Source organism: Conger conger, chromosome 1 (genome assembly GCF_963514075.1).
Source record: "Conger conger chromosome 1, fConCon1.1, whole genome shotgun sequence".
Classification (NCBI taxonomy): domain Eukaryota; kingdom Metazoa; phylum Chordata; class Actinopteri; order Anguilliformes; family Congridae; genus Conger; species Conger conger.
Genome location: NC_083760.1, coordinates 53935463 through 53963136, shown reverse-complemented (window position 1 = coordinate 53963136; position 27674 = coordinate 53935463). Strand labels below are relative to the sequence as shown.

Sequence of the window (27674 nt, the reverse complement as noted above, 5' to 3'; positions counted from 1 at the left end):
GGAGGGATAAACAGTGTTGTGGTTTGAGGGTCTTTGTTGCTGCAATTCCTCTCTTGTCCGAAATGACCTATCGTACCTTTAAATATGCGTCTGCCCCCCTGAAGGGGCACAGTCCAGGAATGCCGGGGGGGTAGTGGGGGAGGGGGCGGCCGGTTCTCCTGAGGTGTAGAGAAGAACGCAGCGTCGAGCGCCGGTGGCGACGCAGTAACACCTGTACCCGGCGCCGTGCGACGTGGGCCTCGCCAGCGAACGCGAGGACCTGCTGCCGCGAGATAACACAGCGCTCAGAGCGCCCAAAATCACAGCGCCGTCCAGGGAGGACAACCCAGAGGCCCTCACCGAGCACTGCAGCTCGCCTGGGTGACGCGAAAAACGATGGCAGAAGCCATGTTCTGCGCCCTCTCACTACCCAGGGAAGAGGCGAAGTAGATGCAGGACCTCTCCTTTTCATGTCTGGAAATAGTGTCATTCACATGGAGGAGCGCCTGGACTCTTACCAAAACAACGGAAAAACTGACTTCCAGCGGCATTTAAAACGGCCGTTAACTATTCTTAATAACAGGCTCGACAAACTCAATTAGGAGAGAGAATCGTCTCCATTAAGCCAGATGGAAAATCAAGGTCTGTAGAGCCAAGAGCTTTTTGAGCCCCCCTTATCCTTTAGCCATTATAACAATTTGTTTTTATAATTTACCGCAGATGCTTGCTAATACACAGCAGACGCACTTATGCCTGCGCAAGTATGATAATTTGAGTCACAGATGTAGAACTTGTTTTTATCATAATTTAAAAAGAAGCAGGCTCTCACTTTATTTTCACTTCAGTTCGGCTTGTAAACAATACTTGGTAGTTGGTGTGAAGCAGTTCTCTGAATATTTTTTTTCCACGTTCCAATTTGCTTAGCCATTAGCAGCTCATGCGGCAAAGGAGCTATTAGTCCATTAAAGTCCACTGGACAATTTTTGACTAGGCGCCTCTCTAATCAGGCATTAAAGCAGCAATTTGGCCTACAGGTGTTTGTGTTACAACTGTGAAAACTGCCAAAGAAAACAAAAAAAAAAAAACGCTTGCAAAATTGAAACAGGCAAGCCACCGATTAAAGGTGGAATAAATAATTGAAATGTTTCATGCAGTGCTAACGAGCATAATTAAATATTCAGCGTGCCAAAGCAGAAGAGAATTTGAGGGCTTATTTCCATATTTTCTCGTTGGATGTGCTGAATGCACACCCCCCCCCCCCCCCCCCCCCACACCCAGCATAGTTAAAAATGAATATGACTGTGAAAACAAAACCTTGTCCTTCCACCCCAAGATTCAGCGGTGCAGATAAACTGAAGTGCATGTATTATGTAGGCGCGCGTTTAAAGATTTGTTTTAAGGTAACGGCGTAGTGTACAAGAGCTGGCCTGTGTGATAATCAAAAGAGGCAGTCCTTGTATTGATGCCAGCACCACTCAATTTTCTGCTGACAGGGGGGGTTTAGCATTCGCTTCAATAAATCCCAAGGAAGCCGCGCTGAGCTGATATTTATTGAACGCGTGGTGAAGAAAGGGCCCAGCACGGCGAACCCAGGCAGACTGGCACAAACCCGCAATAAAAGACTCCAGGGCTGTTGATTGGCCGGCTGGGAATTAAGTTTCCCGCAGTCCGCTCTGGAAGTTACGCTTCCTAACGAGCCTGACAAACCGCATGCTGGAACAAGGAGAGCCAGCTAAGAGAAGGTCGACGAGGCGCTAACTAGTCTCGCTCAGCGGCTACGACTGGCGAACGGCTCTATTCGAGAACGGTTTGTATTCGCGTCACGGTTTTGGACCCCGCGATCTCTCTCACCTCACACGCTGGCTCGGTCGGGGTGGGGCGGTCGGGGTGGGTTGTACGTTTGTTCCTTGTTTCGCAGGAAAAAGACAATCCTTTCGCACAGGGCCCGGGCAAATCTCGACGGAGTTGAACTACTACGGCGACATTGAAGGACCTGGAGCGACGCTAAGCCGTTGCTCGCCTTCCCGACGCACGGCTGCACATACGTCCGTGTCTCCCGGCCGCCGCCAGCGCCAAATCCGCCCAGGACGGAGGAGATGAGGCACGCACGAAAAAAACAAATCAGACGGAGGCTGGGCATTACCGTCCAAGGACGAGAATGCGTCGCACAGATGACAAAAGTCCTTCCTTCACTGAAGATAATGAGATTTGCAGAGCCTCAGTCAGATACGGCGCTGGTGCTCCCGACTCGAAAAGATGAGACAACTTTCCTTTCCGCTGAACCACGCTCACGGAGCAGGATGGACGTATTTTTCTGAAAAATACCGCCCTTGTGCGTGAGGTACCGTCATTCTTTCTCGTTGCATTAACATGCCAGCCGGACTTGACGTACTGGTGGAGTCTCAATTCGACCTTGACAACGGCTGCGGTGTCAAATGACTCGACTGCTGCATCGGGCAGGGCGATGGTTTATGAAACTAGGCGGTGTTCACGTGCATTGCGTTGGAGAGTCACAAAATCGCTCTCTCATGTACAAGGTCGAGGTTTCTGGCCGTTCTGGGTTTCTGGCTGTTCTGGGATCAGTTTAGCTGAGGCACGGTCATCAGAACAGCAGTGAATGAGAGTTGTAGAGCGGTGCTGTGCACCCATCTGCTCAGCGGTCAGCTGTCTCCCCCTCAGCACTTGTTAGAGGTCTGTGGGCGTTCAGCGAGGCGTCTGTTCTCCCATACAGTGATGAGATTCATCCGCAGAGCACAGGGAAACCATGGACATATTCTCATACATGGTAATATGCACCGATGATCGTTCTCATGCAAACGCACGCACGCACGTGTACATGTGCACACACGCACATGGAAACGCACGCACGCAAACACACGCACACAAAGTACAAACACATTCAGAGAGACAACAGACAGACTCGCATCAGCAAGCGCAAGCCAACACACATGTACGCACACACAAAACACACATAAAACATAAGAATACATTAAAAAAAGAATCAAGGGTCCCACTGCATTGACAAAACCGCACAAGGACGTGCACAGAATTGCAACATTTCACACACTGAATACCAACTGAGAAACTGCAGGACAAGCCTATGTACTGCATTATGCTACTATTCACTGAATTTGTTCAATGACTAGCAGCTAAATGCACCCAAATGGGTCACTTGGGCAAACTTAACCGAAGTCATTAACAGGAAGCCCATACCTTTTTGGCTTTGGTCAGATACGTTCTCGCGGAGTCTTTGAAGGTATCTGGCTCCTCTGACTTCTCTACTTGAAGGTAGCAGGCCCATCCCAACAGATACCAAACCTGCAAGACAAGACAACAGGCAGGCCCTTTTAGGTTGTGCGCGTTCAAATTAAGTGAGGCGCGCTAGGCAGAGGAGACATTAATAACTGTCAGAAGCAATGTCAGCATGTGGGAGTGAAATTTATACGCCCGCGCGTGCACACAACACAGGAAAAAATGCGAAACTTCGCAGAGATATAAAACAGCTGTCCGGGGGGAAATCTCAATTCTATGCATGGAGATGTTTCTTTTTTCCCCCTTCCCGTTCTCTCCGCCAATCGCAAGGTCCACTCAGTCACAAGGGGTGCGTGTCTTCCCCAGAGGAACCCCGCCCCCTGGGGGTAAAGCAACCTCCACCGTGTTGTGCAAGGCCTCTGCTTACACAGCATAAGCAGTAATTGGGGGAAATGTATGGCCCATGTGAAACAGGAAGTACCCTACATAAGTGATTGAAAGGCCACGTCACGCCCAGACAGAGCACGGTCACTCGCGAGAGCACACCGAAGCTGCCAGCACGCTTATGATTCCCTAGCTTTATGCGTAGGGGAAAAACCAGGGGACACACAAGTGAGTGTTAGTGTTAGTGAGAGTGTGTGTGGGAGGGAGACAGAGGGAAACAGAGAGGGAGAGAGTTGTGTGTGGGAGGGAGAGAGAAAGGGAAAGAGAGAGGGAGAGTATGTGAGAGGGAAAGAGAGAGGGAAAGAGTATGTGAGAGGGAAAGAGAGAGGGAAAGAGTATGTGAGAGGGAAAGAGAAAGAGAGAGGGTGTGTAGGAGGGAGAGAGAGGAAAAGAAAGAGGGAGAGTATGTGAGAGGGAAAGAGAGGGAGAGTGTGTGAGAGAGATAGGGAAAGAGAGAGGGAGAGTGCGTGTAGGAGGAAGAGAGAGGGGGAGAGAAAGGGAAAGAGAGTATGTGAGAGGGAAAGAAAGAGGGAGAGAGGGTGTGAGAGAGAGGGTGTGTGAGAGGGAGAGGGAGAGGGAGAGAGAGAGGGAGAGTATGTGAGAGGGAAAGAGAGAGGGAGAGAGGGTGTGTGAGAGAGGGAGAGAGAGAGGGAGAGTATGTGAGAGGGAAAGAAAGAAGGAGAGAGGGAGAGAGAGAGGGAGAGTATGTGAGAGGGAAAGAGAGGGAGAGAGAGTGTGAGAGAGGGAGAGAGAGAGGGAGAGTATGTGAGGGAAAGAGAGAGGGTGTGTGAGAGAGAGGGAGGGAGGGAGAGAAGGAGAGTATGTGAGAGGGAAAGAAAGAAGGAGAGAGGGTGTGAGAGAGAGAGAGGGAGAGTATGTGAGAGGGAAAGAGAGAGGGAGAGAGGGTGTGTGAGAGAGAGGGAGAGAGAGAGAGTCTGTGAGAGGGAGAGGGAGAGAGAGAGAGTATGTGAGAGGGAAAGAGAGAGGGAGAGAAGGTGTGTGAGAGAGAGGGAGAGAGAGAGGGAGAGTATGTGAGAGGGAAAGAAAGAAGGAGAGAGGGTGTGTGAGAGAGGGAGAGAGAGAGGGAGAGTATGTGAGAGGGAAAGAGAGAGGGAGAGAGGGTGTGTGAGGGAGAGAGAGAGGGAGAGAATGTGAGAGGGAAAGAAAGAAGGAGAGAGGGTGTGTGAGAGAGAGGGAAAGAGGGTGTGAGAGAGAGGGTGTGTGAGAGAGAGAGGGAGAGAGAGAGAGAAGGAGAGTATGTGAGAGGGAACGAGAGAGGGAGAGAGGGTGTGTGTGAGAGAGAGGGCAAGATATCATTGATGGGATGACAGAAAAGGGGAGTCAAAAAAAACAAAAAAAAGAAAGAGGGAGAGTATGTGAGAGGGAAAGAGAGGGAGAGTGTGTGAGAGATAGGGAAAGAGAGAGGGAGAGTGCGTGTAGGAGGAAGAGAGAGGGGGAGAGAAAGGGAAAGAGAGTATGTGAGAGGGAAAGAAAGAGGGAGAGAGGGTGTGAGAGAGAGGGTGTGTGAGAGGGAGAGGGAGAGGGAGAGAGAGAGGGAGAGTATGTGAGAGGGAAAGAGAGAGGGAGAGAGGGTGTGTGAGAGAGGGAGAGAGAGAGGGAGAGTATGTGAGAGGGAAAGAAAGAAGGAGAGAGGGAGAGAGAGAGGGAGAGTATGTGAGAGGGAAAGAGAGGGAGAGAGAGTGTGAGAGAGGGAGAGAGAGAGGGAGAGTATGTGAGGGAAAGAGAGAGGGTGTGTGAGAGAGAGGGAGGGAGGGAGAAGGAGAGTATGTGAGAGGGAAAGAAAGAAGGAGAGAGGGTGTGAGAGAGAGGGAGAGAGAGAGAGGGAGAGTATGTGAGAGGGAAAGAGAGAGGGAGAGAGGGTGTGTGAGAGAGAGGGAGAGACAGAGAGAGTCTGTGAGAGGGAAAGAAAGAAGGAGAGAGGGTGTGTGAGAGAGAGGGAGAGTATGTGAGAGGGAAAGAGAGAGGGAGAGAGGGTGTGTGAGAGAGAGGGAGAGAGAGAGAGAGTCTGTGAGAGGGAGAGGGAGAGAGAGAGAGTATGTGAGAGGGAAAGAGAGAGGGAGAGAAGGTGTGTGAGAGAGAGGGAGAGAGAGAGGGAGAATATGTGAGAGGGAAAGAAAGAAGGAGAGAGGGTGTGTGAGAGAGGGAGAGTATGTGAGAGGGAAAGAGAGAGGGAGAGAGGGTGTGTGAGGGAGAGAGAGAGGGAGAGAATGTGAGAGGGAAAGAAAGAAGGAGAGAGGGTGTGTGAGAGAGAGGGAAAGAGGGTGTGAGAGAGAGGGTGTGTGAGAGAGAGAGGGAGAGAGAGAGAGAGAAGGAGAGTATGTGAGAGGGAACGAGAGAGGGAGAGAGGGTGTGTGTGAGAGAGAGGGCAAGATATCATTGATGGGATGACAGAAAAGGGGAGTCAAAAAAAACAAAAAACCTTGAATGTAAAATTAAGACTGAATGTGGCTCACGGCAGATAAGCAGGAGACCAATTTGGTAAGACGATGAGCTGGAGCGATAGGCACTGTAACGACAGCGCTGAATATTGAGTTTTCCGTTTAATGGAGCTTTCGGCTTCTTCAAAATAGACGCAGAAAAAGTGAAAGGCGGCTTTCCTTTTTTTTGATTGCATAATGAAGCTCCTCATAATGCATTACATGCAGAGGCTTTGAACACTCGCACACCCACACTAAGTGCTAAACATTTCCAGCGACAACAAAATAAATGCCTGCAATGTCATTACATTAGCTCGAGAATAAAATCCCCAATTGCATTCAATTAGTCAGCTGTTTCCTTTTGAAACAAAATGACAATTAATGTCAAGATGATGTTGGAGGGCAGACGAGGGAACGACAATGACAGAAAAATAATTTCTAAATTATGGCACATGTTCTCGGCTTGTTCAGCCCTGAGAAAATTATGCTTGTCCATCTATCATTATTATCTGTAACCAAACAGCCAAGCCAAACCCATTCATAGCATTCTATGGCATCCGCTGAACTGGGAGGGATATAGAGTACTTGGACATCATGCATTTGGGTTCCTGATTGTCACCCTCTCTTTTTATTGTTTTGGTTTGGAACCACAGCTGAGTGTAAGAGATGTTAACATCATTTAACACATTTATTTTCCACAATGCTGCATATTTTACCACTGTAATCTTAGGGTATGAATTCTGAGATGCTAGCCTACCTTCATCAATTTTTGTCTCCGTTTCCCAGAATAGCTAAATAAAGGCTTTATCAAACAGCGTACAGTATCAGTTGACTAAAACCTGACAATTATCGGAAAAGAGACAGATAGCTGTCACTTACTCACTTTGAATTACTCATAATTCTAATGGACTTCACCTAGTCTATATTTTTACAATACAATTACATTTACTTAACTGCATAGGCCGACAGTATAGACTACCGGGCACCAGAAAGAGCGAAAAGGGCTTGTCGTTCGTTGCCTTTAGTGTTTTCAAATGTATTATACTTATCGTACTGGGCTCTGGCTGTCACTGTCCATAGTAGCAAAGTGTTTTGACTCAACCACCTCTTCCTCTAACCCACCCCTCCCCTCCTCTCTACAGACACGGGCATAGCCTCCTGCCAGGCCAATGTGATTACAGGAAGTTTGAGCATGATGATTTAGCACACCACTTTTAGCATGAAGCCTCATCTTTAAGCGGAAAGCAGCCAAACCCACTACCTTTTTACAATGGATCAAAGAGGTTAATTCCTCTGTTTGTAATCAAACAATTCATACACGGACAAAGCACAGACTCATAGCTTTTATTCAAGGGTATTTTTGGTTTCACCGTGTAGTAATTACAGCACTTTTTATATGTAGTCCCCCATTTCAACGTTTGAGACAAATTAACAATGTCAAATTAAACAGTCATGTTTTGTATTTGGTTACATAACCTTTGCATGCGATGACTTCCTTATGTCTGCAACCTATCATCAGAGTCTGGATATCTTATTTTCAGGTTGTCCTACAAGTGATACTAAAACTCTTCTTTTTTTATATGACATGATATTAATTTGTCTCAAAAAAATGAAATGGGGAACAACATTTGACCACACGCTTTGATCACATATGAATTGTTTGATTTACAATTTAAATAAAATATTAAATAAGAAAAAGGCAATGTGACCCCAAACTTTTGAACGGTAGAGTACTTTCAGATTGAAAAAGTGCACTCTACAGTATGTGGACCAAAATACAATAAGACCAGGTTGCCCTATACTGAAATTGTGGATAACTTATCATTCCCCTATTCACAATCAATACATTGAAAGCACTAGACCGTCTATTCTTCTACTTTTCCACTCATATTAAGGTGCTTTAATACAAACCTTATTTGTTTTTTATTTATCTCTGGTCCAAACACCAGATTTATGAATTACATTTTTTACTGTGTATGGTGTGCACTGCAGTGGGATCAATACTAGATATCAAATTCAATTTAAAATGAATAAAGTTCAAAGGAGCTTTTGTAAAGTGACTTTTCTGTGAAAAAATATGAAAAGTAGAAGAAACTAAAATGGTTAGAATTGTCCCTGATTATATTTGGGTTTTGTTTTCATTAAAGATACAAAATTAGTTTGAATTCTATTAATTAGATACAAGTCCACAGGTGTCAAAAGCCATTCCTGGAGGACTGTGGTGTATGTTGGTTTTTGGTGCGTTTCAGCAGCAGTGACTCATACTGAGTTGCTAAAGAGCATACACACCTGGTTCTCAAGCCCTTAACTGGCAGCTGATTGAAATGAAACCATGGAAACTGTACAGTACAGACACTAAGGCCCTCCAGGACTGAAGTTTAACACCCCTGTATTAGTTAGTTATTAGAGATATTATGAGAGAAGAGACATACCACAAGAAGTTCAGGTTTTTAGTACTGCATCATTTGGAAAAATTCATTATTGTAATAATTGTTGACAAATTACACACAAATTACCGTCATTCTATATATAGCATGTGATACTAAATATCAACTGCATCTGAAATTAAAAGGAAAGAAAACTGTTAAATTAGTATGTCAACAGCAAGACATTTTAAATGGTACAGTAATGCAGCATGACTAAAAGAGATTTAACAACAGACGCCTCTCCTTAGCCACATATTACAAATTGCAAAATGGGATTCTGGGGTGGCACATTCAGGTGAAAGCCCTCATTTCCAGGGCAGGTAAGGCAATCTCCAGTCCAAATTTGCATGTCATTACTTCCCTATAAGAATAGACTAGGGAAATGCTAATGGCAGAGAAATTTTCTTCAGTTGTTAGGAGAAAGCGGTCTCCTTGGAAACCTTCATAGCTGACTCGATCTGAAATGGGTGGCTTATTGTGGTTTGCTCATGCACGGATGCAGGCAAGTACAACTAGATCCAGAACAATCGTTTTTCTGGCTTTACAGCAGGAATGCAATAAAAAATAACAACGTAATGACGATAGTAGACTTGAAAATATCTGAAATATCCATAGCAACACACAATGTTATTCCGGGATATGGCTTCTGCTGCCAGCAATCGGATTACAGGAAGCCTATGTCAGCAAAGTTAAACATGCTTTCCAGAAGCTCTATCAGAGATTGAGCATCTGGAATCGAGATCAGGCAAAACTGGTCTTCCAGTTTTGGTGGTCTTCCAGGGCCTTTTAATATGATTCAATATGATTCATTCCAAGCACTTCACCTCACAGGCAATGCATTTAAGTTTAGAAGAGAGGAACATCGTATTTGGAAAAATTCCACACATACTGTAAATATAGGATCGATTTAAAAAGAGCAGGCACGTACATTTTTTTATTGTAGAAGTTCTTCCCTTCAACATCATCAGGAGTAATTTGTTTAAATATTAGCAGCGCTATGTAGCCAAGCAGGATAATACATGCATTATGCTCTGGGTGTTTGTAATATCATCATTTAACACTTTTTTTTAGGTGAAACTTTTTTAAAAGAGTTTTAGTTAGCAAACAAATAAATGCAACAATTCCTAGCAAACAAGAATTCAGAGCAAAAAAAAGAATACGTATATTTAAATGACACCAACCAGCTTACTATACCATCTGTGTCACCCATAACCTGGATTGCATTCTGCAGCAATGTCTTTCCTCCCATCCAAAATAATTGGAAAGCCACACTTTATGACTGACAAGAGAGTATAAACAGTCCAAGTAGACAAATACTTGCAGCTAACTGTTCAGTTATTTCTTAACTTCTGCTTACTGAATACAAATTGCGGTAAAATTGGTTACGGAAAACTACCAACAGTTGAATAAAAAACTAAGCCAATCACATTTATTGCATGTAAATATGACAGTAAATAATCACTGTATTCACATACTGCAGTGTAACCGTGCACCCCAGCAGTATTACATGTTTATAAGTATATAAGTATATTGTAATAGTGTAACTTTGCAGTATAACATATACTGTATAGCATGACTGTATTTCAATAGGCTAGCTTCTCACCCAACAGTATTCAACTTTAGTACAATACAGTAATCACATTCCTAGCATGACCTTGCATAAAATTATACTACATCTATCACACTAAGTCACTTTTATATTTATTACACTGTAAAAGTGTCAGCTAACAGGAAAGTAAAAGTAAAGTATTACACTAACCTTTCATCTCGCAATTACATATTTCACAATATTTATCTCAATGTGATATCACAGATTAACATACTGTGGGGTCCAAAATCTGAGACCACATTGAACATTTATGGGGGTACTTGAAAACTGCCAAAAGCCAAGCATTCAGTAACATCAAATGATGCTTTTAGGAACATTATCAAATAAGGCCATGCCAGCCTGAGTGCACGTTGCCATTAAAGCAAAAGGTGGACATAACAAATACTAAGAAATTTTTAATTAATGTAATTTTTTCAAAGATTCAACCTTTCACTCAAATTGTTATGCTGACAATATAATTAGTAATGGAAAAGTTTGTATTAAATTAGAAAAGATTGCAAACGAGAAGCATTTTCACTTGTGGTCTCGGACTTTTAGACCCCACTATACATACATGCAAAACATAATTTTTGTGCACTTAGTGTGTTATATCTAGTCCTACAAATATCACACATTGTAAGGACTCAAACATGCATCCTAAATACATAAAACCTAGGGTTGTAATGATTAATTGACTTGCATTTATTTGAGCATGCCGTAATTGTATTGCATTGATTTTGAAAGCTAAAATCGATTCGACTAATCTTCATGACATTACTTTAATTTAGCAGATGATATTATACAGAGCTACTAACAATATGCATGCACTTAATTTATATGAGTAGTACCAAACATGGCAACAAAACATTTCCAGACTAGTGAGTATATGAGCAACCGAATGTGAGTGTAAAAGGCATGCAGTCACATGAAAAGGCACTAGGATGACCTTCTAACTGGCCTCATCAAATACATTTTTAATCCTCTCCCACACTGTAATAAATCTTGTGTACATCGTGTGGGAAGCAGCAGAGACTGAGGTGGTCATGGCTAGTCCTCAATTTCCTTACTGAGAGAAAATATATGTTACCGGTCACACCATAAAAATCACCTGTGAAAACTTTTTTGCTTCCGAAAGGGGAAGGGGACAAGTCTGGTCAAAACGCTTTCAAAAATCAAGACATTTACACCCTGAGGAAAAAAGGGATCTTTGGCTTCTCTCCATAGGGAAAGCCAACTGCGCTCTATCTAGAAACCTCTACAGTAGGTGTGAAAAGTGTGAAAGCTCCCACATCGAACCATTATGCCAGACAAAGAACCTTTCAAACAGATAGGGTTCCCCTATGGAGATAAAGAGGAAAACCGTACGCACAAAAAGTGACGCCGCAACTTCAGCGTGATAACTGACATTCGCCCGGCTTGGAACCAACATCGCTTCCACCATCCTAATAAAAGCAAACATTCTCAAGAAATAATGGCAAATTTCCTCGCAAAGTCTTCCAATCCTGTTGCGCGGAAAGATGGTTCTCACAATTTAAAAGCAGTCGATAAAGAAAGAATTCCCACACTGAAAGTATGTATTCCATAGAAAAAAATTACTTCCACGAAAGCACTCGTTATGACCTACATTCTGCTAATGGCAAATTCAGTTGTGTATACACCCATTTTAATGAATCACTTTCTACCAGATCAAATTACTCGCATCAAATCGTTTGTCTTTTCAAAAACAAACAAAAACTGTGTGGCCGGAAACAAAACGGCCTGTTTTATCTCGATGGCGCCCTCTTCCCAGGGTCTCCCCTCTGATTACAGATTAGCAATCAGGATTGCGTTTCATCCGGGCGAATGTCACGGCTTTGATGTGCCCTCGTCAGTGGCAAAACCAACTGTTCAGCGGTTCTGGGGTGTCTGCAAGGCCCCCTTTCAGTGTCAAATTATTGCTGATGGAATATTTCTGATCAAAGGGCAGGAAGGATGCAGCTGAAAAAAGGCTAGATCAATCCCAACCTTGAAGTTAGTCTGGGATTGAAAGGAAATGCAATTTTTTCCCCCATCAAAAGCTCCGCATACCAATCTGCAATGCTAAATAATGATTTTGTTTTTTTTTCCTCCATAAAGGGGTGGGACCTGGGTACATCCTTTTCTTTATCGGTCTTGTCCCGCTCCAGAAAATAAATATACACTCACAAGCACTTTATTAGGTATTCATTCAACTTATTTTTTCTATTCTTCTATTGCTGTAGCCAATCCACTTAGAGTTATGATGCGTTGTGTGTTCAGAGATGCTCTTCTGCATACCACTGTTGTAATGTGTGGTTATTTGCCTTATAGTCACCTTCCTGTCAGCTTTGACCAGTCTGGCCATTCTCCTCTGACGTGTCTCATTAACAAGGCTATGAATTATGAAACTATGAAACTATATGAGATAAAAGTGCAGACTGACACCATTCATTTCAGGACATCCATATCGGGTGATCCATTCAGCAATTACTAAATGGGCGGCCCGTAGCATAGTGGTTAAGGTACATGACTGGGACCCGCCAGGTCGGTGGTTCGATCCCCGGTGTAGCCACAATAAGATCCGCATAGCTGTTGGGCCCTTGAGCAAGGCCCTTAACCCTGCATTGCTCCAGGGGAGGATTGTCTCCTGCTTAGTCTAATCAACTGTACGTCGCTCTGGATAAGTGCGTCTGCCAAATGCCACTAATGTAATTTAATGTAATTACATCCATTTTTATACAGTTCCCCCATTTTAGGGGACCAAAATGAATTGGACAATTGCTGGTATAAAAAAGTTTTCAGTATCTGACTGTAGGCTTTTGATTGCCTTTGGAACCTGCTATTGGTATTTGGCAACATAAGGACCAGAGTTGTACCAATGAATGCCAAAAAAGCCATCATGTGGCTGAGAAATATGACAAAAACAGTTTGATATAGGCCAAGCAACAGAATTATCAAAATAAATAGTTTAGAACATCATTAAGAAGAACATTTTATTGCGATACATTTTAACCCTTCTATTACGTTAATATTTTATGACCTTTTTTACATTTGGGGTCAACAGTTGAAATAAACAAAAAAATATTGTAATAGTTTCTCACAACTAGAACCTGTGTAGTGTGCCGTCTTCTTATTGTCTACAAATTACTATCCTTTTATCTATAAATATGAATAATCTTTGAGAAACTTCTTCTTTGAGAGCAAGAAATCAGTTTTTAAATGGTTGTATATATTTTTTACATTTTATACAGTTACAGAGGGTCAAAATAACACTGAATAATACATCTGTATGCCAAGTTGGTACAGGACTTTGCATAGCATTTTTACAATTTAATCCCACCAAAATAGAAAAAAATTGAATAATCAAGAAGCAGTACAGAAAAGATGTCAAACACTGAATGGGGTCAACTTGACCCTAAACATAATGTTTTCACTATTGCCCTTGACACAGTATAAAAGAAGAATATAAGAATGAAGAAGCACAATGCACATTTATCTGAAGAAACTGCTTTTGCATGCATACATTCAATTTTTCATCACACTTATCAAGATATGCTCTCTGCATCTGAGAAAAACAATAGTTTGCATGTAGGGCAATGCCATGCGTGCACACGAAAGTCCTACAATGGAATCATGCAAGCTTACGCTTGTCCTCAGTAATTTTCTTTATGAAAAGCAGCATAGGTTCTGCCACCAAAAAGGACAAGTCACGTTCCGCTATAAATGTGCAAATATGTGTGTGCTCGATTCCTTGATATTTTTTTATATCACAAACGAAATGGTTTTACTTCCATTGCCTGTTTATCGTCACAAGCCCGTGTACTTTCCGTTTTTTTAACTAGTAGGTTTGCCCCCAGTTGAACTATTGAGGCCTTAGTTTGCTCTCACTGACTAATATCCCTTTAAATTCTAAGATAAATATTTCATTTATTACCGGGTGCTAGCTAAATGGCAAAAAGCGCAAGAGTCTGAAATGTGTTATGACCTAATGCACTACGACTTTCATTACTGCACAATACCGGGACATAGGCTACCTGACTAATTGGCCCCCAAAAGAAAGGAAAACATGTCAATGCAAAATTAAGTAAGGGAGACTGAAAGAGACTGCTACCTAATTGTCTGTTATCCATGTGTTACTATTCCATAATTATCCAACAATTTTTGCATCCTCCCCTCCAAGGTAAACAAAAATACTAATTACATTAAAATAATGTCAGCTTATTAAGTTTAAAAAAGAACATGGTTAATTTCCTTCAGAAATGACTGGACAACTCTGCTGACAATGATTGCTGCCGGGTGGAGTGAGACTATTTATTTTCCTTTATTTAATTTATATCAATAAAACAATCTCAGAGACTCAACTCCTACAGGAGCAGTAGGAGGGAAATCCATCATGGTGACGGAAAACTTTAATCCATTGGTTCATTTCACATTACAGAACTCCTATTTTAACAATTTGATTTTGTCCTTTGTAGCTTCAAACATGCCAAATGTTAAAGTGTTCTGTGATGTGAAAGAGGTAAATCATGCCTGGTAACAAAATTCTAGGTTCAAACAAACATATTTCACCAAATTATTACACTCCTTCAGATTTAACTGAAGAGTTTGCATGAATCAGCCAGAAAATTATAAGCCTCTTGTTTGCAATGCAAATGAGTAGGGTGGAAGAAATGCAACTTATAATTTTCCGTAATAGCAGCTGGTGAAAAAATAACCTAGTGTTTCACCCAAATACATAGTACAATAAAGCAAAGCACTGACTTGTTATGTACGGATGCTCACAATACCTTTTAAATGTAAAAAATACTTTTCAGACAGCTGGCAAAGAAACAACAGGAGCAGGTGCACTGGGTTGCCTAAAGTGCCATTAAGCCTAAATACCTAGAAGTGAACAGTGGTTTCCAGGCTCATCCCAGTGAGGTGAACTCTTCCTGTTACTTACTGCGGTTCTGAAATCTGTGACTGCGGGAGCCATTCCGGCTCTGTGGCGTTCGGGCGCGTGAGGAGCATGCCGATGGCGGTCCGCCGGGGACAGCTTTGGCAGAGGGTCAAAGCAAACTTGGTAATGCGTCCGAATTAAGAAAGTGATACCTCTGCGCAGCTGCAGCCATGCGCGGCATCTGTCACTGGAGCCGTCAGAGCCCGGCTGCAGGTGGAGGACGTGGAGCAAAATGGCCGCCACAGTGACTAATCTCGGGCCACTGCCAGAGCCCACCCGCAAAAGCTCATTTCTGTTCATTAGCTCAATTTTCCGTTAATTGCAGAAATAGGCCTTCCTGATATGCTTTTAACTGTGTTTGTGAACGGTGTTAGAACGACGAGGCTCAAGAGAGAAGAATGTATTCTAGGTCTGCAGTTACTAGGTCTCGACCCAACTGAGCATTTAAGGGATATTCTGGAATAATGCCTGAAATGGCATTTCTCACTCCTTCATTATTTCTATATTTCATATTCCATGTCATTTTATAAGCCGCCAGTTTATTGACTTTCTTGTAGGATAACGGAATCATATTCTTTCTGTTTGACTTTACAGTACCATGGCACATACAAGCCATTCTGTGCACACATGGTGGCCTGACACCAAATTACATGCGCTGGTGCTTCCACTTTATGTTCACCCCAGTAAGAAAAAACTTTCTTCAGTGGAAGTTGAGGAAAATCTTCTTTGGGGAAAAAAAGGAGACGTAAACATGAAAAATGTGCATGTTATTTCACACATGCTAAATAATAAAGTGCTTGCAGAAGGTTCCAGAATAAGTTTAATACTCAAGTTGAGCATGGAAGCCATGGAAGTCAGCTCCAATATTTTGCATTCTGCATTATTTACTGTCACAGGCTGTGTAATGAATGATTTGTTAAATAAATAAATAAAAAAGCTCATTACAGAACACAACAACATTAATCAATCAAACATCGAACTGAAAATGCCGTATATAATCCTTCAGAATGTTGAATAAGGAGCAGGATAGCCGCATTCTACCGTTTTTAATATTAATATTACTTGCTCCAGGTTGTTGAAAATCATTGCGACAATTAACCATTACAACAATCTGCATGTTTCCAAGATACACTCTTACACCAACAGCAATACTTGAGGAGGAATAACCCTGTAAAATTATACACTGTGCCTGAAATGCGACTGACTCATAAACCATGAAGCCATTAACTGAACAAAAGATGAGCTTCCCTTCAGGCCCTGAGAGAAACAGAAAGATCTATAGCTTGTCGAGGGGCGTTGACTGAAAGGAAAGCTGTCAAGTCGGTCTGGTCGTAAAGGCCGCTCGAATATCGCTTCCATTGGAACGCCCACCGGCCGCGCGTGCCATCATCCTGACGTGCGTCCGGAGTGCATTTGCTTCGTCGAACAAATGGATTTTCCATGACCGGGCCCCCTTACGACCCTGTCCGAACAAATCTTCGACAGGACCGTCGCTGCGGCCTACCGCCCTGACAGAACAAACCGGGAGGAGAGGATGGGAGGATAAGTTGACAGCCCCCCCCCCCCCCCGAGCCGCCTTTAACGCCGCGTGGGGACCTGGTGTCCCCTTTAGAGAGCCAGGGGTTTGAGTGTGATTTATGGACAGGGCCTATTGGATTACTGTAGAGAGAAAGGCAGCAGTGTGGTAAGTGATTGCTTCTTATAGACTGCTGTGAGGCTGGGTAAACGGCAGGATTATCAGTTACTTACCCAGCCTCCCTGGTCACCGAGACCCCTCAAGTCTGTAGTGTCGGTCAGCCCAGCAAGGCCTAGCCTTACACACAGGCAGACGGCTTTACTGGTCAGATTAACAGTTTTTACACTCCCATCTGAATTCTTCCGTGGTTACCGTCTATGAAAAGCACTATATAATTTTTATCGCGATTGTTATAATTATTTTTATTGTTATTATTTTCATTTCACTTTTATTTCGCAGTTTCAATTCATATCACTCATTCTAATGTAATGCTTCGCAGAGCTTATTGCTGGATGACAATAATGAAAGTCAATAATCATAGTAAATGGACTGATGCATTTCCCTGCATGGTAAATGGAGGAAATTGCATGCGGAGACCTGTGTATTCCTTTCTCTGGTACGGTGGTCTCAGCATTCATCTCAGGTTATATGGCAACCCAGTAACTGAATCTCAATTCAATCCCCCTGCTTGACTAAACACTCAGTCTGAACAGCACCACAGTGTCCTGATCTGCTAAGAATCTCAGAGTGGCACTGGACAAGCCGTTCTCCCTCTTCTGGCAGAACATCCTGGCAGTAGGTCCAGAGAACCTACCCCTTCCTTACTACCTCCTCAACCTAACTCCTGATCCAGGTACTTGTCATTTCCCGACTGGACAATAAACTACAAACTACAAACAGACCTCTGCATCTCATCCAGAAGGCAGCGGATCACCTGATACATAACCTACAAAGGCTCACCATAGTCACTCTCCCTTCTCATCACCCTTCACTGGCAATAGAAAACAGCTCACGTCATCTTCAACATCTTGAGGGCTGCCTAAGGAGCAGCTGAAAGGACCATTCCGTTAGATCTTCAAAGACCATCAGACCCTGCACATCATCTCCTACCAATCTTCTGACACCCAGTGCAGAGCCAGCTCTTCAGATTCCACCCTGGTGTGAGGCTGAACAAGTGGAAGCCCCAGCCTTATTCGAAATGAACAATTAGCCGTTTGCCATTAGCTATTGAGACTGTATATATGTGGTCCAAAACACGTGGTGTCTTCTCAGACCGCAGCCCACAACTAAGGTCACGGAAAGAACGTGATACGTGAACGTGATAAGAACATTATACAGCTTTGACACGCAGTCCACAGGAACCCAATCAAACAGCGGAGGTCATTGGAAAGCGATGAAATGCAAGCCCTAACCGGATGCCTAACCTGGAGACACGATTATTAAATTTACATTACATTACTGTTTACAGTTGATTAGACGGAGCAGGGGACAATCCCCACTGGAGCAATGTGGGGTGAAGGGCCTTGCTCAAGGGCCAAACAGCTTTGCAGATCTCATCGTGGCAAGACCAGGGATTGAATCACTATCCTTCCGGGTCACGAGCAGGCACCTTAGCCAATAGGAGTTTATTACTGCATTGGGCCTTAACCGAAACAAAGCACCCAGCCACCCTGTTGCTCCAGCATCACCAACTGCATGTTTAACTATCCACTTTCTTCACATTTCAATTTCCTGTTGTGATTGTAATTTCATAGGTATAACTGGTCAGCTGTGTAATAGCACTTATTTTAACCTTCACACTTATTACCAATGGGCCTTCCGTGCGTTCTTGGTGATATTGCACTCACACTGCTGTTCCCCGCTTTTGTAAATACTCTGGAGGGTATGCCTATTTTTTGGAATGTAATGTCAAATTTTTAAACTGAATTAAAAATGCAGGTAAAACTGCATGGGAATGCCATGGCAACTGTAGGGTTTTTACTCTCTACAAAAACGGGGCGCCAAGTAAGTGAGATGATTATACCATCCTTCAACAAATAGTGGCGCTAGGTAAAATATCAGTCTCATAAAACATTTAAAATAACTATAAATTGGCTATTTCAATTAATAATAAAATTCATAATTACAATTACGCATTTATAGTTAGTTAATCTTAACTAAATCAAACACTACCGATTCGGTTGATACCAAACTAATATAAATGACTCCACGAAGAAGGTGAAGGCATTTTGGAGTTCTTTGAATTAGCAGAGGCTGACTTCATTCAACACAGGAGTAATATTAATACGAACAACCTTGGAATATATAACAAAGTTTATTATCCGCAAAGTACCGAACAGGGCAAAGCACAATTCGCTACAGTGTACAGCAAACTATGTGTGTGTGTGTGTGTGTGTGTGTGTATGTGTTTTGTTGTAGTCCCAACACAACAAAAATACACTTACAAACTCTTATAAACTTGAGGAAAAACATAATTGACAACAGCTAGCAATTATGAAATGACAGCTACTTCAAAAACACAAAATGATTCAACAGCTGCTTACTCATCCGCAGATGATTTTTTCATGGTTGTCTAAAAGCCAAAAAAATTGGCTGTAATCTTATCTTTAAATCGTCCTACACATATCGAAGCCAGCGAGCTATCTACTTAATCTAAATCAGATTAATAACATAACTCAGGGTAGAAATGAAAAGTACAATTATCGAAGACAGAACGAAAAATAAAATGGGATCTGACAAAATCACAAACTGTCATCAACCCTGGAGCCAGTCACTGCTCATTTAGGTATGAAAAAATATATACTGTAAACTTGTGATTACTGTGCTAGAAATATGCAAATGGGTGTCTGTTATGTGTGTAATTATCATAATTTGGGAGATTTAATGGATGGATGTGAACCACCTTATTTTTCAAAACATGAAAAAGGTATTGAGAGGAAAATAAGTTGGCAATGGAAGCAGTTTATTATAAAACACTTCTGAATTTTCATAATTAACCCTGGCCATCTTCTCCTTTTGGGCTAAACATCTGGGGACATCTTCAAGGTGAGCAAAGAGTTAACATCGCATCATAACATCCTGAAGTTTGAGAGTTATTTCCTGGGTAATCACACAAAGAACATTGCAAGAACATTTTTGTATTCTTCTCATAGATTTCTCTTACTTTTTCAAATGAAGGGCAAGCTAGTGTGCCACGTCGTATTCAACAAATGCTAACTTGGACTGGATCTTGTTTACATGACTCGTACCACTCATAAATGTTGTTCCAACCTAAAGAAAAATCTAAATAAGAGAGAATTGTTGAATGAAATCACTCGTTTTGAGAGATTTAACATTACATTACATTATTGGCATTTGGCAGACGCTCTTATCCAGAGCGACGTACAACAAAGTGCATACCCATAACCAGGGATAAGTTCGCTGAAAGACCCTAGAGGTAAGTACAATTTCAACTGCTACCTGTACAACAAAGATAAGGACAAGGGCCATTTTTTTTTTTTTTTTTTTTTTTTGAACAAACAAACAAACAGAGCAAAAGTCACCAAAGTTAACTATCCAAACACTGCTTACCTAGCCAACTAAAATACTGATACACAAGTCACAGAGACAACAATTAAGGTTCACAGGGAGGTAGGGAGGGATGGGGAGAGGTGCTGTTTGAAGAGGTGTGTCTTCAGCTTGCGCTTGAAGGTGGGGAGGGATTCTATAGTTCTGACCTCAACGGGGAGTTCGTTCCACCACCGTGGAGCCAGAACAGACAGTAGTCGTGAGCGTGAGGTGGAGGTTCTGAGAGGGGGAGGTGCCAAGCGGCCTGTGGAGGCTGAACGAAGAGGTCTGGCAGGGGTGTAGGGTCTGATGATTTTTTGCAGATAAGCTGGGGAAGACCCTTTAACTGCTTGGAAGGCTAGCACCAATGTTTTGAATTTGATGCGAGCCATGACAGGCAGCCAGTGGAGGGAAGTAAGCAGGGGGGTGACGTGTGAGTATTTGGGAAGGTTGAAGACCAGACGAGCTGCTGCATTCTGGATGAGTTGGAGGGGTCTGATGGCAGACGCTGGGAGGCCAGCCAAGAGGGAATTGCAGTAGTCCAGGCGGGACAGAACCATCGCTTGGACCAGGAGCTGGGTCGAGTAGGGGGTGAGAAAGGGGCGGATTCTCCGTATGTTGTATAGGAAGAACCTGCAAGACCGGGTCACCGCCGCAATGTTCTCGGAAAGGGACAGTCTGCTGTCCATCACCACGCCGAGGTTCCTTGCACTGGGTGACGGCGTGAGTGTGGTATCCCCGAGGGAAATGGAGAGATCCAGATGGGGAGAGGTATTAGCAGGGATGAATATCATTTCAGTTTTACCTGGGTTGAGCTTTAGATGGTGGTTGTCCATCCAGCTCTGGATGTCCCTCAGGCAAGCAGAGATACGGGCTGAAACCTGCGTATCAGACGGCGGGAACGAGACGAAGAGTTGGGTATCGTCCGCATAGCAGTGGTAGGATAGCCCATGTGCAGTGATCACAGGGCCAAGGGAGCGAGTGTAGAGAGAAAAAAGAAGCGGGCCAAGGACTGAGCCCTGGGGAACTCCTGTGGCGAGGGGCCGAGGTGTCGATACCGAACCAGCCCAGGCAACCTGGAAGGAGCGACCAGAGAGGTAGGACTCAATCCAGTCCAGGGCTGTGCCACAGATGCCCGTTGCGGACAGGGCAGACAGGAGGATGGAGTGATCCACAGTGTCGAAGGCAGCAGAGAGATCTAGAAGAATGAGGACAGAGGAGAGGGAGGCTGCTCGTGCGGCATGAAGTGACTCACTGACGGAGAGGAGCGCAGTCTCTGTCGAGTGGCCCGATCTGAAGCCAGACTGATGGGGGTCTAGCAGGTTGTTGTTAGAAAAGAAGGAAGAAAGTTGAGTAGAAGCGGCTCGTTCTATAGTTTTAGAAAGGAAAGGAAGAAGAGATACCGGGCGGTAGTTCTGGATGATGGAGGGATCCAGGGTAGGCTTTTTTAGCAGCGGAGTGATGTGGGCCCTCTTGGAGGATGCCGGAAAACAGCCGGAAGACAGGGAGGAGTTGACAAGGGAGGTGACAAATGGGAGAATGTCAGGTGTGATAGTTTGGAGAAGAGAAGAGGGGATAGGGTCAAGGGCACAGGTTGTAGGGCGGTGGCAGAGCAGGAGTTGAGAAACATCAGAGTCTGTAAGGGGGGAGAAAGTGGAAAAGGAAGGGATGGGCCTAGAGGGGGGGAAGGGCACAGTGAGGGGGGCGGCGGTTGTAAAGGATCTGCGGATGACTGCGACCTTCTCATCGAAGAAATCAGCAAAGTCATCAGCAGCGAAGGAGGACTGAGGAGGAGGAGGCGGTGCGTTGAGGAGAGAGGAGAAAATGGAAAAAAGTTTCCGGGGGTTAGAAGCAGAGTTCTGAATTTGCGTTTGATAGTATTTTGCTTTGGCGGCAGTGACATCGGAAGAGAATGCCGCCAGGAGAGACTGGTAAGTCATGAGGTCGGAAGCGTCTCTGGATTTCCCCCACTTCCTCTCCGCTGCGCGGAGGCTGGCCCTGGAGGTACGGAGGGTGTCAGATATCCAAGGACTGGGAGGGGATGTGCGAGGTGGCTTTGAGACAGGGGGACAGAGAGAGTCAAAGGCGGAGGAGAGAGATGAAAGTAGGGTGGCAGATGCAGAGTCAGCGGGGAGTTTGGAGAAGGATTCGAGAGGGGGGAGTGAGGCGGTGACGGTGCTGGCAAAGGAAGAGGGTGAGAGGGAGCGGAGGTTACGGCGGGCTGAGGAAGTGTGGGAGGGAGGAGGGAGAGGAGGATGGGGAGGAAGAGGGAGGGAGAATGAGATGAAGTGGTGATCAGATGTATGCAGAGGGGTAACCGTGAAATTGGAGCATGAGCAGTTCCTTACAAAGACAAGGTCTAGGACATTGCCCGCCTTGTGGGTTGGAGGAGAGTGTTGCAGGGAGAGGCCGAAGGAGTGGATTAGCGGTAGGAAGGCAGCAGACTGGGAGGCTTCTAGGTGGATGTTGAAGTCTCCAAGGAGAATCAGTGGGGTGCCATCCTCAGGGAAGGAGCTGAGAAGGGTGTCTAGCTCATCAAGGAAGTTTCCCAGGGGCCCTGGAGGACGGTAGATAACTGCAATGAAAAGGTTAGTAGGGTAGGATACTGCAACAGAATGGAATTCAAAAGTGGATATGGACAGGTCAGAGAGGGGGAGAACAGAGAATTTCCACGAGGGGGAAATTAAAAGACCAGTACCACCGCCACGGCCGGAAGGCCGGGGAGTGTGCGAGAAGGAGAAGGAGGATGAGAGGGCAGCGGGAGTGGCGGTGTTGTCAGGTGTGATCCAGGTCTCAGTTAGGGCAAGGAATTGTAGGGACTGGAGGGAGGCATACGCAGGGATGAAGTCAGCCTTCCGAGTGGCAGACTGGCAGTTCCATAGTCCCCCTGTGACAGCAAAGTCCTCACAGGGGGTCAGCGGGGGATAGCTGAGGTTTGAGGGGTTCCGACGCCGTGGAGGCCCACGTCGCAGAGGGGGTCTTCGAGGGAGAGAGCAGACTGGGATGGGGAGAAACATAACATCACAAACGGGGACGGAGCGACGCTAGCGTCGCTCTGACACGCCTATTTAAATGGCCTACAATTGCTCACAAGCAATACCAAATCAAAGCTAATCTACTGATAAATTCCACAGCTATTTAAGTTACGCAAGACAAATGTTCAATCACTCTACAGGTATGCAACCAGTAGAAGTGATTAACAGGTAATAGACAAACAACCTGGCTCAAGCCCTAACCCTTGCTGTTCAAATGAGCAATTTAAAAAAATCTACGTTACCGTGTCAAGAGGAAAACCCGCAGCGATTTAAGAACAAATATGTTTGTATGTGTGCTTCTTGCATGAGGCCCAATGCATCACATGCTGCAAACAACAGCGAATTGCAACACAAATGTTTTTGCATCCCTCCAGATCGTAGCAGTATTAGCTCAGTATTAACAGTGAAAGGGTTACCATTGAAGCCAAAACATTGCAATCTAATGCATCTGCTGAAAACTCACATCAAGGAATGTGACCAAGGACAATGGTGGCAGTCTACCATGACATAACACCAGAAACTCCTGTATTTAAGAAACAGAGACAAAGAAAGGAGCATAGGAGCTAAGTATCCGGTGAGTCTAAGGAATCTGTGACCTCAACTCATTTTCAAGCTGAACCTCTCCAGGAGATGCAATTCAGAACATTTAAACAATGCAGAGCAGCCAACAAGAAATGAGAAAACAATTTTTCTCACCTTCACTCTTTCATCATGCTGCAATACAAAACTTACGTGAACAATTGAGGATTATAATTGAAGTTACCTGAAAAAACACATCCACTTTGAAAGGTCCTTGAAGGATCAAGGACCTTAAAATGTGCTTGATGATTACAGAATACAGAAAAGGGCTGTGTGAATGGTTAATTATTTCGCAGAAAGCACATTCAAGTAATATTCCTGTCATTACAGACAAAACTATACAGAGAAACTGTTTTTTGCCTTGAAAACAACAATATATAATAGAGGTGGGTTCATTGAACGTTATGGCTAGTCAAGTGCTACCCACTCTCAGTATTGCGATTACTAGATATGAAGAATAACAAAAGAAATTATAGCTTGTGTAATTAATGCACGTACAAAGAGAATTGCTGGCCATTAGTGATAGCATCTACATCTACATACTATAAGACAGAAGTGGCCAACCCTTGACCTGGAGAGCCACAGGGTATGTTTGCGTTAATTGTTTTTCCAAACTTTGATCAATTAAAGCAGTTAATTACACCATTAACTCACCTCACAATTCTTGCCTCTAAAATGGTCACTGATTTCAGGGTGAAAATAAAAACCAGCAGTCTGTGTCCCTCCGGAAACAGGGTTGGCCACTCTTGTTATAATGAAGGAGCAATGTGGTATGTGTAAAATTTATTACAAAAATCTGCCCCACTTCTGCCACCTGTTGTCTTAGGTAGCTCCATCATGGCCTGACAGTTTTGCAGAGTTGCCCTCCTAAGCTACTTTCTAAACTTTCTGAGAAACTAAGTGTCCTTAACACAATTCCGATACTGCATTCAAGTCTACTCTAAGGTCACTGTATTATTGCCACACTTTCCCAAAAGTTAAACTTTAAAGAGGTGAGGACATTTCGCAGAAGTTAAGCTTGAGTAGTTCAGATGAGGAGATTTGGGGCTTCATAGAAATCGCAGTATGCATTGACAAATCATAGCTGACTTAACAGTAAGTAATTATGCTTCTATACAGAAAAATCGTGGATCATACATTTATGTCTGATGAAGATATTTGACACAAATCAGAATCTATAAAAAAAAATATATTACGCAAGTGACTACTGACATCCTGTCCTGGAGCTCAGCTGCAGTTTGTCAACGGACCAGAGGAGGCACTACAGCATGATAAGGTGAATAAACAGTTGGGAGAAACGTTCCCTCTTCTGGGCAATTACACCTGTACCCTCAGGATCCAGCCATTGTGAACTATAGTGGCACCTCAACAAGTATTCTCAACCCTCTGCACAAATGTACAGTCACTTTTTAAATTTATTTTTTGAAAAACAGCAGCGCCATACCTTGAATTACGCTAGCAAAGACAACGAGATGCCTTTCACCTCTCATGCCTGGCACACTGGAAAAATCCAATTTACAGGCGGAACGTGTAACCTGGCAAATCCAATGCAACCTGGCACCTGATCATTGCACACCACAGGACTGTGTTGACATGAACGAGATGGAAGTTGCCAGAGCTCGGTGTTGCATGCGCATAGCAAAGTGGCTGACACCTTTTTTTATTAAAGGATGTGTCTTTTGCATACTTCTCACAAGGTGTTCCAGTACAACTCTGCTGGGTGTTTTGTCAGGAATGAAACCACTTTTATCACTAAACTTTAATTTTTAAACTTTTAAATTTCCATCACCAAACCCGTATATGATTTGATCCACTGCATTCAATTCTTTTTTAATCAATTTCCTGCAACCTGCTGAACAGAATTGGCAACTGAAAAACATAAGAATACACAGCAAAGATCCTACTCTCAAGCTTGAGCTGAATTGCGGCAGCTAGCTGAAAAAAATTAAACAGGTTGAACAGGTGAAAGAAGATGAAATGGTTGGTTTAATTTTAAACCTAGGATAAGCTTAATATGTTTGTTTAAATGAACAAATGAATCATTTCACTCAAAATGTCAAATAATGAATGACCTGTAATGGCAATGCAGGTTATTTTAAAGCCGGTTTTTGTTTTTCCTTTCTCCGGTCTATCCCAGAGTTCTCCCCTAGTGACAGGGAAGATGTTTTTGGCCTGTGAATATAAAGGCATGTGAGCTTTCCGAGAATTGTATATTCTCTCAGAATCTGTCTTCAATAAGTATTTTTGGCTTCACATTGCATCTGGCTGTACTTCCCTCTCCAACCAATATATAAGAATATGGTTGTGATATTTTTATACATCACCAAGGACAATGGTGGTATTTTTTACATCTCCCTCAACAGATGGATGCGACGCCAGCTTTGCATTAGATCATAAGACCGCTTTTCACGACTGTTGAAATGCCTTGTGATTCTATGGGTTTTCTCTGGACACTTTATTCCATAATGGGTTAATCATATTCTCTTTCCATGATGTAAAGTAAAATTGGTGCACTTTTACACAACTTTTGTATTTCAGCCTCGTTGTCAGGTGCAAATAGTAGGAAAATAGATGGCATCAGACTTGGGTAATAAACAACAAGGACAAAAAAAGAAACAATACACGCTAGTCCTAGTCTACTTTTCACAAGATTGATTAAGTGGGAAACCTGCAGTCTACTGTATGCAGACAGGTGTTTGCACAGTTTTACAGGACAGATCTCTAGACCTGCATCTACTACTGCACAGTAAATGAATATCTGTGCATTACAATTAATTAATATGAAACTGCAGGGAGGTAGATTGATTGATTGATTGATTGATTGATTGATTGATTGAAACCTATAGTTATACAAGGAAGTCCCACTGAGACCAAGGTCTCTTTTTCAGTGGAACCCTGTTGGCAAAACCCCTGTCGGTGACAAAATTTACAAAAACAAACTTACAACTTAAAGATACTTTCACAAATATAGAAAATATACAAAGAACTAAAATATAATATTTTACATAAGAAACAACACAAGACGAGGAGCAATGCGATCAAGTCAAACACTCAAAGCAAGAACTTTCGGCCTCTTCCATTATCATGTTCAACTAATTCGACTAGATCAATTAAACCTATGACCTGCCCATTGCTCTCTAAGTACTAAATGAGCTGTTCGCCCACACGCAGCGAGATTCAAAAGACCAGTCTCTAACTTAGTGCCAATGTACAGTAATTTTGCTCCGTTCTGACTCAACGGTTAATAGAATAACACTGAATAAAACCTATGACCTGGCCATTGCTTCACAAATGGTAAATTATCTTCCCATTTAATGGAGGTACTCACCTGCACAACCTCATCATCTTCCTCCAGAAGTCCCTCAAGGACCTCGCTGGCAGTCTGTGTGAGAAACAAAGAATGTACGCTTTAAAACATTCAAATCCTAGCAGCACAGCTTTTTGTGAGGTGTTCATGGAGGCAAGGCAGGTTGTTTTCAAACTGTATTTAATGTTGTCAAGAGTTTTAGGCTGTATCTTTTTCTGCATTACTGCACATGTATGACTAATTTATTGTAATGTTAGTAAGGGAAAGTAACTTTTGCTGTTATTTTCAGAGGAAGCCCACCACAGCAATGTAAATGTAACACAATTAGAATATCCCACAACATATGCCACATTCATATGCAGTGCTAGAGTGCAGTGTTCATCTGATGTGAAAGTTTTGCAGCCAAAGAACCTGGGGGTCAATAGTAAGACCTAGAACGAATGCTTCAGTTCCTGTTGAAGTATTAGCAATGCAAGACTGGGTGCACGTATAATACCAAATATATAATTTATTATGATATCGATTTATAATCTTGTACCATAGTACGCTGAAAATGTCAAGACACAGTACCAACATAGTAAAGTACTTGCTCTAATCATATATTTCAAACACACAATCAAGGTTATCT

At 43.3% G+C, this 27674-nt stretch overlaps 1 protein-coding gene across 4 annotated transcripts in view; it reads right to left on the bottom strand.

Moving 5' to 3' along the window:
* Window positions 1-27674, bottom strand: part of si:dkey-12j5.1 (uncharacterized) — a 157523-nt gene that overhangs the window by 27222 nt on the left and 102627 nt on the right. For all 4 annotated transcript variants that reach the window (XM_061245194.1, XM_061245201.1, XM_061245209.1 and 1 more), the window contains exons 9-10: window positions 27068-27121; window positions 3193-3297 (exon numbers count right to left, since the gene is read on the bottom strand). In XM_061245194.1, coding sequence (XP_061101178.1) covers window positions 3193-3297; window positions 27068-27121 — 159 coding nt within the window. The remainder of the gene's footprint in view (window positions 1-3192; window positions 3298-27067; window positions 27122-27674) is intronic.